Source organism: Enhydra lutris, unplaced genomic scaffold (assembly GCF_002288905.1).
Source record: "Enhydra lutris kenyoni isolate GAN:26980312 unplaced genomic scaffold, ASM228890v2 scaffoldscaffold31, whole genome shotgun sequence".
NCBI classification, from domain to species: domain Eukaryota; kingdom Metazoa; phylum Chordata; class Mammalia; order Carnivora; family Mustelidae; genus Enhydra; species Enhydra lutris.
The window spans coordinates 11,570,145-11,586,063 of record NW_019154115.1 but is presented as its reverse complement, the minus strand read 5'-3'; the positions used below and the strand labels follow the sequence as shown (position 1 = coordinate 11,586,063).

At 42.9% G+C, this 15,919-nt stretch overlaps 1 protein-coding gene across 1 annotated transcript in view; it reads right to left on the bottom strand.

Moving 5' to 3' along the window:
* The window catches only part of LOC111153310 (aquaporin 9), a 38,272-nt gene extending 22,876 nt beyond the window's left edge, over nt 1-15,396 (bottom strand). Inside the window, exon 1 of the mRNA XM_022512255.1 lies at nt 14,974-15,396. Within this exon, the coding sequence (XP_022367963.1) occupies nt 14,974-15,084 (111 nt within the window). The 5' untranslated portion in view covers nt 15,085-15,396. The remainder of the gene's footprint in view (nt 1-14,973) is intronic.
* Nucleotides 15,397-15,919: the final 523 nt, after the last annotated feature.

The window sequence follows — 15,919 nt, the reverse complement described above, 5'->3', positions numbered from 1 at the left end:
AGCCAGGCTTGTTTCGTAGGATAGTTTGGTAAAGGTTCAAACGGAGAACAATAATGAAAGCACTTTTTAAACCACAAAGGGCAATGGAAAGTGCAGAATGTTGTTGCTCTTAGGATAAACTCAAAAGGAAACCCCCAATACAGGGTGAATAAGTTAAAACAAAGGGACCCGTGAACTTAACCGCTGACTCACTGACTGGCGATAAGAATAGGGAGAAAACCACATCTGTGACAGGTGCTAGAAATAGTTGCTGTTTCATTCCTAGTCACAGGATCAAAATGTGCAGAAGAGGGGAAGTGGGAAGCTGACAAGAGCTTCGTGTTGTTTTGCTTACTTGTGATTCCTCTGGGTCCCTTTGTAGTTGGCGAGATTTTAGTGCTTTGGGTGGGAAAGCCACACTAGAAAAGAGGAGAGGGTAAATACTGTCACTCTCCTCAGGTGCTGAACATGGCAGGAACGGGAGAAAGAATTTCAGTGGGAAAGCAAGAAGGACATTTGAAAGGCAGAATTCCTACAAAAGGCCGACTGGTGGCTAGTCATTCTCAATCACGCAGGCCAAACATTCTGGAATCATTTGGTATTCCTTCCTCTTCTCTCCCTTGGCCACCTATAGTCAGTCATTCCCAAATCTTTGGAGGCTTCTTCTGCAGCCCCCAACCAGCCTCCCTACCCCCAGTGTCTCCCCACTCAGTGACCCTGCCGGATGGAGCATGACTTAGCACCCCCCCACACCCCCTGTTAGGTGGGAAATGGCAGCACAACACTCCCCTGGTACTCAGGGCTCTCCAGGGTCTTGCCTTTCGACCCCATCCACTTCATGCCCAGTATTCTCCAGCATAAATCTGCATCAGCCAGGCTGGCATCCCTGTTGCTGCAAGTCCTTTGAGCTCATGACACTCATTCCCACCCTGCACACTGGCTCATGCTCTCCTTTCTGGCAGAATGTCCCTTCTCTGTCTGTCCTTTTCCACAACCGAACTCCATGTACTCTTGACACTGAGCTAAAATCTTGTCTTTTCTGTGGGGCTTTCCTTTGACAGCTCAAGCCCTCAGAGGACTCCTCTGCTTCATCTACTATGTCTTTACAATGGCATTTTGTGACAGTCCACCTCGCCTCAGGCCACCCCAACAAGACTGTGATGTCCACCACAGCAGCTCATGCGTCTCCAGATGCCATGCTCAAACAATATCTGATGGAGCATACTAAAATATCTAAACATAAGCTGGGGGCGGGGGGTCCCTATGTAAATGCCTTTTTTTTAAAAAAAGATTTTATTTATTTATTTGACAGACAGAGATCACAAGTAGGCAGAGAGGCAGGCAGAGAGAGAGGAGGAAGCAGACACCCTGCTGAGCAGAGAGCCCTATGTGGGGCTCGATCCCAGGACCCTGGGATCATGACCTGAGCCAAAGGCAGAGGCTTAATCCACTGAGCCACCGAGGCACCCCTGTAAATGTCTTTTCACTAGAAACAGGGGATAGGTTGTGAGAAGTGGTAGGTGTAATTTCTAGGAAATCTCAGCTGGGCTGCTGGGAAGTTTCCCAGTGGAGCCATGACCCCTATGACAAGCTGATTACTGGACACAATGTAAAGCCTAAAGAGGTAAAGTGATTATCACAAACATATCATAACTACACAGATTTTATTTCATTTGACCGTTCTCAAATCTCTTGCCTATCTAGTACCTTGTTTGAAGTCCAAACTAAGGAGCGCCTGGGTGGCTCAATCAGTTGAATGTCTGCCTTTGGCTCAAGTCATGATCCCAGGTTCCTGGGATCGAGCCCCATGTTGGGCTGCCTGCTCAGCTGGGAGCGCCTGCTTCTCCCTCTCCATCTGCTGCTCCCCGTTCGTGTTTTCGCTCTCTGTTGAATAAATAAATAAAATCTTAAAAAAAAAAGTACAAATAAGATGTTCCTAACACGGATACAGTGTATAACAGACACTGAACAAGTGTCTGTTCAGTCATTATGCACAAACTGAGCCCTTTCGGGAAAGCAGTAGTTAATAAAGGCCAAGGATTCTTTAGAAAATGTTTGCAGGTGCATGCAATGTGAGGCCAGAGATCACCAGGGGACCCTTTGATTATTGCAGGGGGCCTGCGATTCTCTGTTCTCATCAAACATTGTCCAAAGAAGGAAAGGGTAACATGTCTTGTATCTACCTTCTGTAGTTCAGAGCTTTCAGAACTAATGGATACTGAGAGAACAGTTGAAAGGGCTTCTGGGCCGGTATTGTCATGGACTTTGGAGCTAAGGCCGCGTGAAATGTTTAGTGTCTGTCCTCATCTGTTTAGGGCAGTATGAGCAAAGAAGTACAAACACCAGGTACACTCTCTGTGCCCAGACCCAGGTACCTGTACCACTTCATCCCTGCCAACATCTGCTCACCCTGGGAGAGGAGGACAGGATTACTATCTCCACTTAATGGATGAGCAAATGGAGGCCAGGAGAGGCCAAGCAAGTTCTCCAGGTTTGCATAATAAAAACACAGGAGACAGAACCTGGGTTAGATCCCAGGTCTGTCTTATTCAGAGGCCTGCGCTTTTAACCATTGCACAATGGATGGAGTGAAAGGTCACTGGTAGAAACCAACACCCCCAAGAATGCATGGCCACATCCGGAGACCAGTGAGGTCCCAGGGAAGGCGGAGTTGGGGCACCAGCTTTCCCAGCTGCACACCGCAGGTGAAGGGCTGGCCGGGAGTGCCGAAGGATCTGGAGAGCCAAATAGCCATCCAGTACCCATCTACCCCACCGTCACTGTAAACCAGATGCGTCAGTCTGAGGAAAACAGACTGAGCATGAAGCTCATTGGGGAATCTTCTTGTAGTCCTGGGTTTCTGTGCTAGGACAAGTTGCTTTTCTGGTGATAACACGTGGTCCCTCTGGTTCCGAAAAATACCCAACACTTGGGCTGTTTCACCAAAGCCTCCAGTGACCTAGGGAGACCTCCTCTTCAGCCCCATTTGCCTCCTTTCTCAGAGGGCGATGAGACAGGCCAGTGATTAAGAGCAGCTTTTCGGTTTACACAAAACCAATTTTCACTGAGTACCATTGGCTTGCTTTCTAGGTCCTGCCCGCACGTACAGCTTCTCCTAGATGACTAAGCGCTCACCAGGAGAATACTAGACCAGAAAGCCCATCAAAACCTTTTCGCTTTCTCTTGTTCTCTGTGGCTCGCTCCTTTTCTTGACGTGTCTCCCAACTTTGTGGTCAGCAGCCAGCAGGCACGCTCATGCCCCTAATGCTGGCCAAACTGGCCGGCACGGAAGTGAGTGGGCTGAGATAATGGTGGGGCGGGCCTTTGTGCACAGATGAACCACACCCACGAGCCACAGACAGTTCTCATGGCGCTAGCCGGCCTCTCCAGACTTAATAGCACTCATATCTGTTCTCAACACCAAGACTTGAGAAGCCAAGCACTTCCTCCACTCCAACCTGCCCCTTTAAGAGCCAAAGAAGTGGGGCACCTGGGTGGCTCAGTGGGTTAAGCCTCTGCCTTCGGCTCAGGTCATGATCTCAGGGTCCTGGGATTGAGCCCCACATCGGGCTCTCTGCTTGGCGGGGAGCCTGCTTCCTCCTCTCTCTCTGCCTGCCTCTCTGCCTACTTGTGATCTCTCTCTCTGTGTCAAATAAATAAATAAAATCTTTAAAAAGAAAAAAAAGAAAGAGCCAAAGAATTGAACCAAGTGGCCACTGATAACAAAATGGCCCAGTAGCTTCCAACCTCACCTGGCTAGTATTTATTTATTACCATTCTCCTGAAAACTTTTCTAGGAAATTAGTATCCTTTAATCCTGTAGTGCCAGTCTGGGGCATGGTTGCTGTGAGTCACGTGGGCGGCAACAGTGGGACCCAAGAATGTGACTCATGTACGGCTGTTGACCTTGTATGTTGCTGCCTGTCTTCTTGGAAATAGGTAAGCAATATATTTTAAATAAAAACTATCCTACAGTAGAAAATTTGTCATTTAACTAAATGTTCACCAGACCGAAGTCAACGTTAAAAGAGTATACCTGGGGCAACATTTGTGTTTTAAATAAACTGCTTTCTTTTGTGTTTAAAGAAACTGATTTGTTTACCCACGCACACATTACAAATACTCTTTTAGTCCCCATCCTAATCTGAGGGGGAGGAAAACTCTACTGTTTTCATCCAAAGAAACCTTGGGACAAAGAGATTAAATAATTTGCCGGAGGACAGGTGGCTAGTGAAAAGATCTTTTGTAACCTAAAATTAACATTTGGGTCCAAAGGTTGTGTTTCTTCACTTAAACTAGACTGCCCTCAACCGTTCCTGAGCCAAATAGGCAGTTTGTCCAGATTATGCTTTATAAGTCTGTCTTTCAAAAAGCGAAATTGGAGGAAATTAAGATCCTCGATTCTGCAAGTAGTCCTAACTGGAATTTGGCATTCGTTCAGCCATTCCTTCCTCTCTTCATTTCTTCCTCCACATATAGGTGCATTCGAAAATTCTCAGTGCCATGCATGATGCCTGGTGGTAGCAGGGAGGCCAAACAAACCAACCAACCAGCCAACCAGACACAGGTCCTCTAGGAGCTCACAGACTGGTAGGAAAGGTAAGATAGCTGAGAACTGGTAAGAAAAGTATGGATGAAGGATGGTACTGTTATTTAAAATTGTAGTCTTGTTATTAAAAAAATGCCTTAAGTATTTACGCCTAGGGAAAGTGTACATGAAGATGTGGTTTTGTAATGTTGCCTTATTAAGTAGGAGATGGTTTTTTTTTTCTTCTAAAAATGTAATTTAATTCTTACTAAAGGAATATGTGCACATAATTCTAAAAAATCAGGTGCTACTCCGTGACATGTAAGAAAGTCAGCAGTTGTCTATCCCAGCCTTCTGAAACTTGCATTTCTGTTTCCCTTCTCCACGGCTCAGAAGAAATGCTTTAAAGTTTTTAGTTTCTTTCTTTCTCTTTAACTTTGATATTTCTATACAACACATTTCTATTGCTAATTATGATTTTCAACATTTTAGAAGTCATCTACTGACTTCCCATTTCTGAAATTTTATTATGTTTTCTAGACAACCATACATCCCATCCCTCTCTTCTCAACTTAGTTGTATCAGTTTTTTGTCAAATCAGTATTTTGTATTTGCCATCATTATGGTTATACAGATGTAGTTCACAGCTAGAACATGTACCGTATTAGGATTTTATTTCCCTCATTATACCATTTTGTATTCATTGCCTTACTTTTTGTTTACTTAGTTTTATAGCAATTACTTATCCCTGATTCATCCCTAAACGTTCTGAAAGAACGAATGTTCCATGCAGTCAAACGTGCCTCCTAACTGATCAGCTGCAGGGTCTGCCCTCTGAGCTAGACCTGTTGGGCCCAGCATTCACAGAGCAAGAGGGGAGGGGACCTAGGGGATGGTTATTTTGACATTTAAGTCTCCCCAAATTCTTGAATCATTTGATTAATACCCCAAATTATTGAATCATCGGACATAATACTGTTAAATCTGAGATATATTAATATATGCACATGACAGATTGGCCTCATGAGAAACCTGATTAGAATTACATAAGATCAAGATTTCTCTTCTGGTATTGCCTGGAAAAAAAAAGTGGTTTTCACGTGGTGACGGGGTGGCTCAGTCAGTTAAGTGTTTGCCTTCGGCTCAGGTGGTCGGGCTCCCTGCTCAGTGGGAGCCTGCTTCTCCCTCTGCCCCTCTCCCTGCTTGTGCTCTCTCTCTCTCTCTCTCTCTCTCTCAAATAAATAAATAATATCTTTTAAAAAATGGTTTTCACACGATTGCCTCAATCAGTTTTGCCAGGTGTTAGGACAGGAAAAGAAAGGCCAACAATCTCATGTGCAGGAATTAGGTTTCTCATAGCCAGGCCTCTTATAAACAGATGATATTGAACAGAAGGCTGAGACCCTCACAGTCTCTCCATTTGCCCTTTTCTGGTGAGAATATTTTGTCTTTGTAGAAATTGGTTAAGGACATTTTGCAGCGGAGTCACAAACTGGTGGTCCAAGGCTGAAGACAGCCTGTGAGTGGGATTGACGCAGAGATCTGTTTGTTTGGCCTACGTGGTGGTGCCTTTTTTTTTTTCTTTTTCAATTTTAGGAATTGTTGCCAGTAATACTGTAATAAAAAGAGATAAATAAGGATAAATAATAAAATAAATAAATAAATAATAAAATAATTAATAACTATAAATAGAAATAATAAAGATAAATAGAGTAATAAAAAGGGAAAAATTCCATAGAACTTTTGATTTCTGGCCATTTTTGAAAACTTGAAAATCTGATAAAAACCCACCCCTTTCCTAGTTGGCCACAGTGGAGAGAGCCTGGGAGGCAGAAGTGTCCCAAGAGAGGACATACATGGTCCCTTTCCTCCTTAAACCCACCATGTCCCCTTCACTCATATATGTGACCTGCCTCATCTCAATAAGCTTTGGGGCTACTCACCCCCATCCAAAGTCCTGGGAGGAGAAACCCATTGAGCTTCTAGTGCCAGTGAATTTTTGGTCCCACAGATGGCATGATGATAACATCTCTGGGATGAGAGGTAGCACAGCCTCTTAGTGGCTTAGTTCCTGGAGGGAGAATCTGTGGGGACCTTCAAATAAAGGACTGACTGCGGGCATGACTTTATCTAAAATAGCTATGATAGGGAGACCAAAAACCCGGTGCCCATTTTTTTTTTAAGATTTTATTTATTTATTTGACCGAGAGAGATCACACGTAGGCAGAGAGGCAGGCAGAGAGAGAGAGAGAGAGAGAGGAGGAAGCAGGCTCCCCGCTGAGCAGAGAGCCCAATGCGGACCTCGATCCCAGGACCCTGGGATCATGACCTGAGCCTAAGGCAGAGGCTTAACCCACTGAGCCACCGAGGCGCCCTCTGGTGCCCATTCTTGAGGCAGGAGTCACTTTAGGGCTTTGCCAGCGGTTCCCCACCTCCTAACTTTTTTTTTTTTTTTTTGGTAACTGGAGAGGAAGGAGAACAAATGCCCATCTGCCAGTATATTCTCTGCAAACCTTGGTCCTCCAGCCCATGCTGTATGTATATGTTACCAGAAGTCCCACACCCTGCCTGTCATAGATCTTCTCAGTTTATGTGACTATATCCATTGAAACACAGAAGGATCATAGTCACAACAAAAACTAATGTTTATTGCGTGTTTTTTATGAGCTAAGCACTTTCCATTCATTAGCCCATTGGTCCTCACAACAACCATGTGAGTCAGGTCCTCTTACTTCCTCCATTTCGCAAATAAGGGAATGAAGTTTTTAGATGGGTTAAGAGAATTTCCCACCCTCACATGGGTAGTCAGCGGTGGGGCCCAGGTGTGACTACACATAATTCTGAGCACTGGATAGGGGAATAAACACATCTTTATAGCACGTATACCGCACTGTCAAGCACATTACCTGCCGACATTTAACCTGAATTTCAAAAGTGGAAGACAGTAAAGAGACAACCCAGAAACAGACTCGACTCTAGAGAACAAACTGATGGTCCCCAGCGGCGAGGTGGTGTGGTGGGGGCGGGGGCATGGGTGACATAGGTAAGGGGGATTAAGGCGTGCGTTCGTGATGAACACCTAGTATTGCATGGACGTGTTGATTCACTATATTATACACCTGGAACTCATATTGCCCTGTATGTTAACTAACTGGAATGAAAATAAAGACTTAAAAAGTGGAAGACTGGACAATTTGACAGAATTCATACGGCTAGTAAGTGGCAGAATCTGAACCCAGAGCCAGGTTTTCGGATTCCTGGTTCTGTGTTCCTCTTCTGACAATTGCTACTGTTTCTGTGGGTCTGCTTATTCCCCGAATGTATATTTATGTGCAGCTTTTCAGTCAGTTAGTTTTCCAATTGGAAAATAAAATTTTCTTAGTCATAACAAAATAGTCACACACAAAAAAAGAAAGAAAGAAAGAAAGAAAGAAAGAAAGAAAGAAAAAACCCAAGACTGAAACATGGACATTCTGGTTAAAAATCATTTGGTGGCATGTAGCCTGATAATATCAGGATAAGATCAATCACCACTCGAGAACCAGCTGTACTTGAGAAGAGATGATATTAGGGCAGGCTCATAAAAACTGAGGAATCTGAGACTTGAGAACCAGGTGAATGGGCAGATGGCCAACCTCAGAGCTCTCTGAGTAGAAAAGAGTACCAAGAACAAAATTGGGCCTCAGAAATATAAGGTGATTAAACACCATTATTTCTCACAAGCTAAAAAAAGAACAATGCTCTCCTTGTCTGACCTACATCAGGCATTCACATCCCTCAACTCATCCAAATAATGCTAGCTTGGACGAGAACCTGATCATGATGCCAGGGCCTGAATAAAGAACTAATTAAGCATTTATTTATTAAGGTCTGAGTGTTCATATTAAGATAATCATGGTCTGATTATGCTGAATGTGGTTGGAGGGTTGCTCAAGACAGCTCTCCCTTTACTCAGAGTGGTCTAACAATGGTAAGTACACCTTGGGTCACTTTCAGTCTGGAAGATCCCTGAAGACAGAAGAATTCTGGGGCTGATTAGTTTCTTAGATTCATTCCAGGCCCTGCAATTCCCAAAGTATGTTCCACAGATCATCAGTTCCATGAGATACTCCTCAAAAAAAGGGATTTGTGCAGGTGCCATGCAAATCTTCTTTGTGTCATTTCAATTTTTCTCCAAAGAAGATATACAGATGGCCAACAGACACATGAAAACATGCTCAACATCACTCATCAGTAGGGAAGTAAAAATCAAAACTACAATGAGATATCACCTACACCTTTCAGAATGGCTAAAATCAAAAACACAAGAAATAACAAGTATTGGTGAGGATGTGGAGAAATAGGAACCTTTGTGCACTGTTGGTGGGAATGGAAGCTAGTGCAGCCACTCTGGAAAACAGTATGGATATTTTTAATTTTTTAATTTTTCAAGGAATATCCATACTGTTTTCCAGAGTAGCCTTCATTTTGGGGCTGTTTCAGCATTTTGTTTAGCTCTATCAGTTACCTCACTTTTATGAGGATTCTCTCCCTCATGGTCCCTTACTCTATGAGGTGTCTTCGTCACAAGCCTGATGAGTGAAGAGGAGGCAACTTCTGCTCTCGTGTCTGTGTTCTCCTTTCTTGTCAAGTAATGGGAACATGTTGCAATGGGCTCTGTCACTAAAGCAAAACCAGCCAAACCCATTCTGGAAAGTAGAAAACAAAAGTACTTCCTCATAGAAAGTCAATGAAAGCGGCAAGTTTTCTGAGCCAAAATTCAAACTCAGAGATCAAAAGCAGAGTTCTGTTTGGCAGAAGTGTTTGGCTTTAGGTATATCTGTAATCTTCAGATCAGTGACCCAGAATGGACTTTTCTCCCCAAGTCCTTTGGAACTCTGAAATTTTCTGGGCTAGTCTGGCCCTTCATGTTCACTGCTGATCGGGGAAGTCTATAGGAAAGTCCTCCTTCAGCTGATCCTGACTCAGGTTCTAAGGACTTGAAAAGAACCTGCTTCATTTGGAGAAAGCATGGGATTTTCTAATCATTCATGGTCACACATCCCACGTTGGGGGAAGGGCGTGGAGAGCCATTTTGGGGGGAAAGTTCTCTTCAACGGAGTATGCACATCAGTCTTCCTTTTCTAGGTTTCCACTTCACGCTAATCGTATCTGGTAGGTGATACACCTGGGCAACATAGCAGAAGCAAATGCAAACCGCTATCGAAGAATGACCCCACAGCTCAGGCCATATAGAATTCCCACAGAAAAGAACAAACCTTCCTGAAGAGTTTCCAATACAAATTTACAACAGACTAAAGGAAATGATCCTTTGTCCATGAGAGTTAGTAGATAAGATAAAGAGGATTATTAGCTCCCTCAAAACTTGAGATGACAGAACATTCATAAAATACCATAAATACATTAGACTTTAGTGAGTTAAAGAGACAAAGGGAACAAACTCAGAAGAAAAGAAAAGCAATCTTTAAAAGGAACCAAACAGAACTTCTTTGAAATGAAAACATGAATGAGGTGCATAAACAACGAATTTTGGAACACTGAGGAAAAATAAAATTAAATAAAATTATAAAATTCATCATGGAGAGATTAAGAGATACAGAAATGAGAGAATGGTTAAAGACATAAAGAAAAAAAGTGAGAGAGTTGGGCATATTTGCATACATAATAGAAGTTCTAAAAGGAGAATACACACTGGGGAAAGGCAAAGTAATGCAGTGGAGAATTTTCCAGAATTGGTAAAAATTATGAATCTTTAAGTTCTGATAAATGATGAATCCTGAGCACTACAAATAAACCTTAGTTTAATTGTAGTGAATAACTCTTACTCATATTGTAGTGAAATTTCAGGGGAAAAGAAAGAGAAACTCTTTTTGTTATTGTTGTTTTTAAAATTTCAGTATAGCTGACATGCAATGTTACACTAGTTTCAGGTATATGACGTAGTGATTCAGCTTTTCTATAGGTTATGCTATTCTCACCACAAGGGTGGCTTCCATGTGTCACAGCCCAACAACACTATTACAGTACCATTGACTATGTTCCCATATATATACATGCTGTACCTTTTGTTCCCGTGACTTATTCATTCCATAACTGGAAGCCTGTATCTCCCTCTCCCCTTCATGCATTTTGTCTGTCCCCTGCCCTTCCCTCTGGCATCCATCAGTTTGTCCTCTGTATTCATAGGTCTGATTCTGCTTTTTATTTATTCATTCACTCATTATGTTTTTTTAGATTCCCCATTTGAGTGAAATTATATGGTATTTGTCTTTCTCAGTCTGACTTATTTCACTGAGCATAATAACTTCTAGGTCTGCCCCTGTTGTTAAAAAAGGCAAGATCTCATCCTTGTTTTATGGCTGAAAATTTATGTGTGTGTATGTGTATTGTGTGTGTATGTGTGTGTGTGTGTGTGTGCGCGCCACATAAAGAAACTCTTAGTAGTAATCAGAGGAATTCAGATGAAGAACAACAATTAGACAAGCAACAGACTTGTCAACAGCAACAAGAGACACTGGGATGACACCCGCAAAATGCCAAGCAAAACCAGTCATCAACCTAAAATTTATCAGCCAATCATTGAAACTTGAGAGCTGAATAAAGACAAACTCAGACAAAGACTGAGAAAGTTTATCCCTCACACACGCTTCCTCAAAATTTCCCAAAGAAAGCTTTCTTACTGCACAAAGAAGGAAACTGCACCTAAAAAGAGATGCATGTATGTAGGAATAATTAGCAAATAAACCGATAAATGATAGCAAATTTAAGTAAGTGATCACTATTAAAAACACCAATAATAAAAATAATGAGGGTAGAATTAAAATGTCAGGCAATAATGACGCGTGAGATGGAATGGTTGATTACGGTCAGGATTTTGAAAAGTTTTCCTGTTGATCAGAAAGAAAGAGATGTTGACTCACTTTAAACTTTGTTAACTCAAGAATGCACATTTGTACATTTTTAAAACATCCAAAACTGTAGCATATATTCTTCCAGGCAACAGTAGTAAAAGCTCAAAAGCCTATGTGAGAATAATTCCAGCACGGTGAAGGAAAAGCCGGGATTTGACTCTAATCCCTGCCCCACCGCACACTTGTCTGTGGGAAGGGGCTTGATGGTACTAAGCCTTCATTTCCTCATCTGTAAAATAAGAACAACTCCTTTACCTCATGGATCTTTCCAGAATTAAAGAGTGTCAAATAAAATCTTTAAAAGAAAAGAAAAAGGGGCGCCCGGGTGGCTCAGTGGGTTAAGTCTCTGCCTTCGGCTCGCGTCATGATATCGCGGTCTTGGGATGGAGCTCCGCGTCAGGCTCTCTGCTTAGCGGGGAGCCTGCTTCCCCCTCCTTCTCTGCCTTCCTGTGATCTCTCTCTCTCTCTCTGTGTCAAATAAATTAATAAAATCTTTAAAAAAAAAAAAGAATTAAAGAGTGTCTGGGTATAGTGTATGCTCAATAAATGTTAGCCCCTTTCCTTGTCTTTTTTCCTCATCACATTGCCATACTTGAAGGGAAGGCATCTCCTGCTCTGGGCCTTCTCACACCCTCACGCCAGCTGAAGGCACAGGGCAGGAATCCACACAGATCCTGCCATGTTCAGCTCTTCCTCATGTTCATAGAAGAGGGCACTGTCTTAAAGTAACAGAATGTCCTCCACCCCACAACAGAGGTATAAATCGCTGAGAAGCTGAGAGCCAAACATAAATCATAAGTAAATCATAGGAATCAGCTGGGACCGACTGTCAAGTTCTCTCTGATGTCCTCCTGTGGTGGGAAAAGCACTTGAAAGATTTCTGTGAGCATGTGGGTCTCCGTTTCCTCATCTGAAAGACACAGAGGTGGGACGACAGACGCCACTTCATTTCAAAGGCAGTGCATGAGAGCCTGAGGACAGAGATTCTCCCACTGCTCCCACAGACATGCCATTTGTGGCCAGAGTCTGCCAGGCACTGCTGACAGCAGAGGCTTCTGTCCTATCAGCTGTGGGAAGACTGACAGCTCGAGCTCAGTGAGACCCTCATCCTGGACATCCCGGCTTGGAGTGGGGCAGGTCTCTGCAAAGCAATGAGCCAGACCAAGCAAGGAGGAATCAGAGGAAGGGCAAGTGACTGCTGAGTCAGAAAGCAAGAAAGAGGAGTTACGGTGTCTCTTTATGACCATCGGCCTGTCGGTCCTTTGCTCTGAGCCACAGGTAGTCTCAAGGAGAACCCAGGAAATAGAAGCACTAGAAGGAACACAGTGTAATGCATGGTCAATGTGTTCATGGGGGACATGAAGATATAACTGAACCACCTCAGAACCCCCATGTGACAAGAGGTTTGGATGTGTTCATAGGTACTGAAGTGGCCCATAAACTCTATGCTAACAGGTCTTCTATAACGTTTCCCTGCCCTGATTGTGTCTGTTCCATATAATCATCTTTTGGTGACTTCACTGTCTAATGTATTTTACACTATAAAATTAGTAAGGTTCTCTTGGGCTTTCCCAGGAAAGGAGTTAATTCCCACTAAGCAATGGCACATCAGGAATAACTAACGTCAAATATCAAGCCGAGCTCTTGCATTCATAAGCTGGGTGACCTTGGGGGAACCTCTTAATTATGTCGTACCTGTTTCTCCACCTGGCAAAATGGAGTTGATCTCTCTTTCTCCCCCCACCCCACCTTCCAGGAAAGATATAAATATAAAAATAAACTAGAATCTATATGAGATTTGCAACAACGTGGATGGATCTAGAGACTATAATGCTAGGCGAAGTCAGTCAGAGAAAGACAAACACTACATGATGTTGCTCATATGCGGAATTTAAGAAACAAAACAGACAAAGAAAAAAAAAAAAGAGACAAACCAAAAAACAGACTCTTAACTCTAGACTGATGGTTGTTACCAGAAGGATGGCGGGTGGGGGGATGGATGAAGTAGGTGATGGGGACTACGAGCACACTTGTCGTGATGAGCACTGAGGAATAGACAGAATAGTTGAATCGCTGTGTGGTGCACCTGAAACTAATATAACACTGTATGTTAACGATACTGGAACTAAAAAAAGAAAGAATGTATATGAGAGAGCATTCTATGCCTCTTGGAGGAATGCACAGTGGAAACCAAGGGCAAGTGCATGTTTACGGCAGGGCACCTGGGTTCCACACTGATTTAAAGGACACAAGATGGCATCGGCCCGTGCCTCAGCTTCCCCATCAATTAAGAAGGGCAAGCAGCATCTCTCTCAGAGCTGTCCTACTAGCACTACTAGCACCTGGGGATTCTAAATTCTAAATTCCTAGCAGTCCAAAATGTGCAGAATTATGCCCTGCAAAGCACTTGTTCTGAGAACAAGTAGGAGAGGGAGAAGCAGGCTTCCTGTTGAGCAGAAAACCCAATGCGGGGCTTAATCCCAGGACTCTGGGATCATGACCTGAGCTGAAGGCAGATGCTTAATGACTGAGCCACCCAGGAGCCCCTCTTAGGAACTTTCAAATATACAATACAATGTTACTAACTGTAGTCACCATGCTGTACATTACCAGAGACCTTTTAAAGTACAAAATTTATGGACAACTCTCTATAACTTTAAGAAAAATGAAATTATTAATACCTGAAGTAGGGAATCTTTGAGCAGCGTTTTTTGTTTTTGGTTTTTTTTTTTTTTTGTTAAAGAGCTAGTTAAAGTCGGTAGCTGTTGCATATGAGAATAATTGAACATTTCATTTTTTGCTCACAAACGGTCTGGCTCCAACTAAAAACTCAGCATCCAAAGAATAATATGATGTGCAGTAGGACGGAAGCCTAGAGCCCATGCCACTTTAGTAGACTGTCCAGTCTTCCGTTAATAGCTGCACAATTTCCTGGCCAAGATCCTTGAATGATTCTTAGAACCAGTCCTTCCTTTATATATAGATCTGTCTCATTAAAGACCTTAGGGATTGGCTTAAAGTAAACAGAGGGGGAAAATTCACGTGAAACCAAAGCTGGAGGGTTGCAGAAAACGTATTTCTACCTAGGGAAATTTCTGACTAAAAGTCAAGTGATCTGACAACACAGTCCTTTGCCAAGCATTTGTACTACTGAGTTGTTTCTTGCCATTCAGATTTATTGACTGCCGATCCTTATTTCAAGGGACTGAGTCACCTCAATATTTGTGGGAAACAAACAAGGTATACATCAGTTAATCAACGAGAAAAATTTCTAATGGCTGACTTTCTATCAAAACCAGCTCAGAGTCTGAGTAAATCTCTGAAATGAAGAAAGTAGTTGACTCCCCTTCTCCCACACCCACCAACTCTTGTGAATAAACGAAATGAGTAAATGGAAACCTAACCTGTGGCCAGTAAATAGCCCAAAAGCCTGGAAGTAACGTGCTCTTTCCTGGAAAAGATGACTCTCGTGACGAACTTAAAGAAAACAAAACATCCGCCACCGGCTGCGGAGAAGGAGAGGCATAATTGGGTCAAAATCCAGGAAATACTTACGATCATTATGAAGGTGCCCAAGAACTCAGAGATGGTTTCTTTAGCTAAGCTGCTCTTCAAGACCAGCCTTTGCTTGAAGCTTTTCCCCTTTCTTCCCTTCCCAGGCTGCATCGTGAGGTTTCTCCAAGGATCACTCTCACCACCAGTACCCACTTCTTCTGGTCCCTACTTCACTCGCACGTGAAAATGGAAGTTTTGACAACTGCTCACAGGTTCCTGGAGATGTCTGGTGAGGTTCTCTGACTGTGCAAACGCTGTCCCAATTAGAGCCCGTGACTTAATCCTCTTCTGGTGAAATTGTCATCCCCTGTCCACGGCTGTTTATCTGACTTAGCAAGTTAGAATCTGAAATCCCCAAAACGATTCTTTTTGTGCCTGATAGATTAATCATTACCTTTATTCTCAAGGTATTTTTTTTTCTCTGTTGGTTTTTGTTTTGTTTTGTTTTGTTTTGTTTTGTTTTGAAGAGATGAGAAAAGAGATGTTGTGCTGGTTGTATTGCCAAACCACAGCGATGGGCTCTGGTCCAGAAGAGATTTGCATGTTACACAATTGCAGGCTTCTGATTTTTTTTTCCCCCTATTCAGAAGTGGATGGTTGGGGAGTAGTTTGGGATTATCAAATCAGGTATACATACATCCCATGTAAACATTCTCTTCTGAAGGAACTTTTCATGCGCGTTGGAGGATATGGAGAAAATACAGATGTGGTGTTCTGCAAGATAAAGTCACTCTTGTTTTCTTCCAATATCATTTCAGTGATTTAATGATCCCTCCCTAAGCGGGGGTAAAAACAATTGTATCCATTCTAGAGATGGAGAAATTAACATACAAAGAGACCACTGCAAGTTTCACACTGCAAGACTTTAGGACAGGATGGCTCTCCTCCTTGATTACTGTAGCTGGGTTTCATCTACTGAGGACAGACCGGGATCCAAGAATCAGAA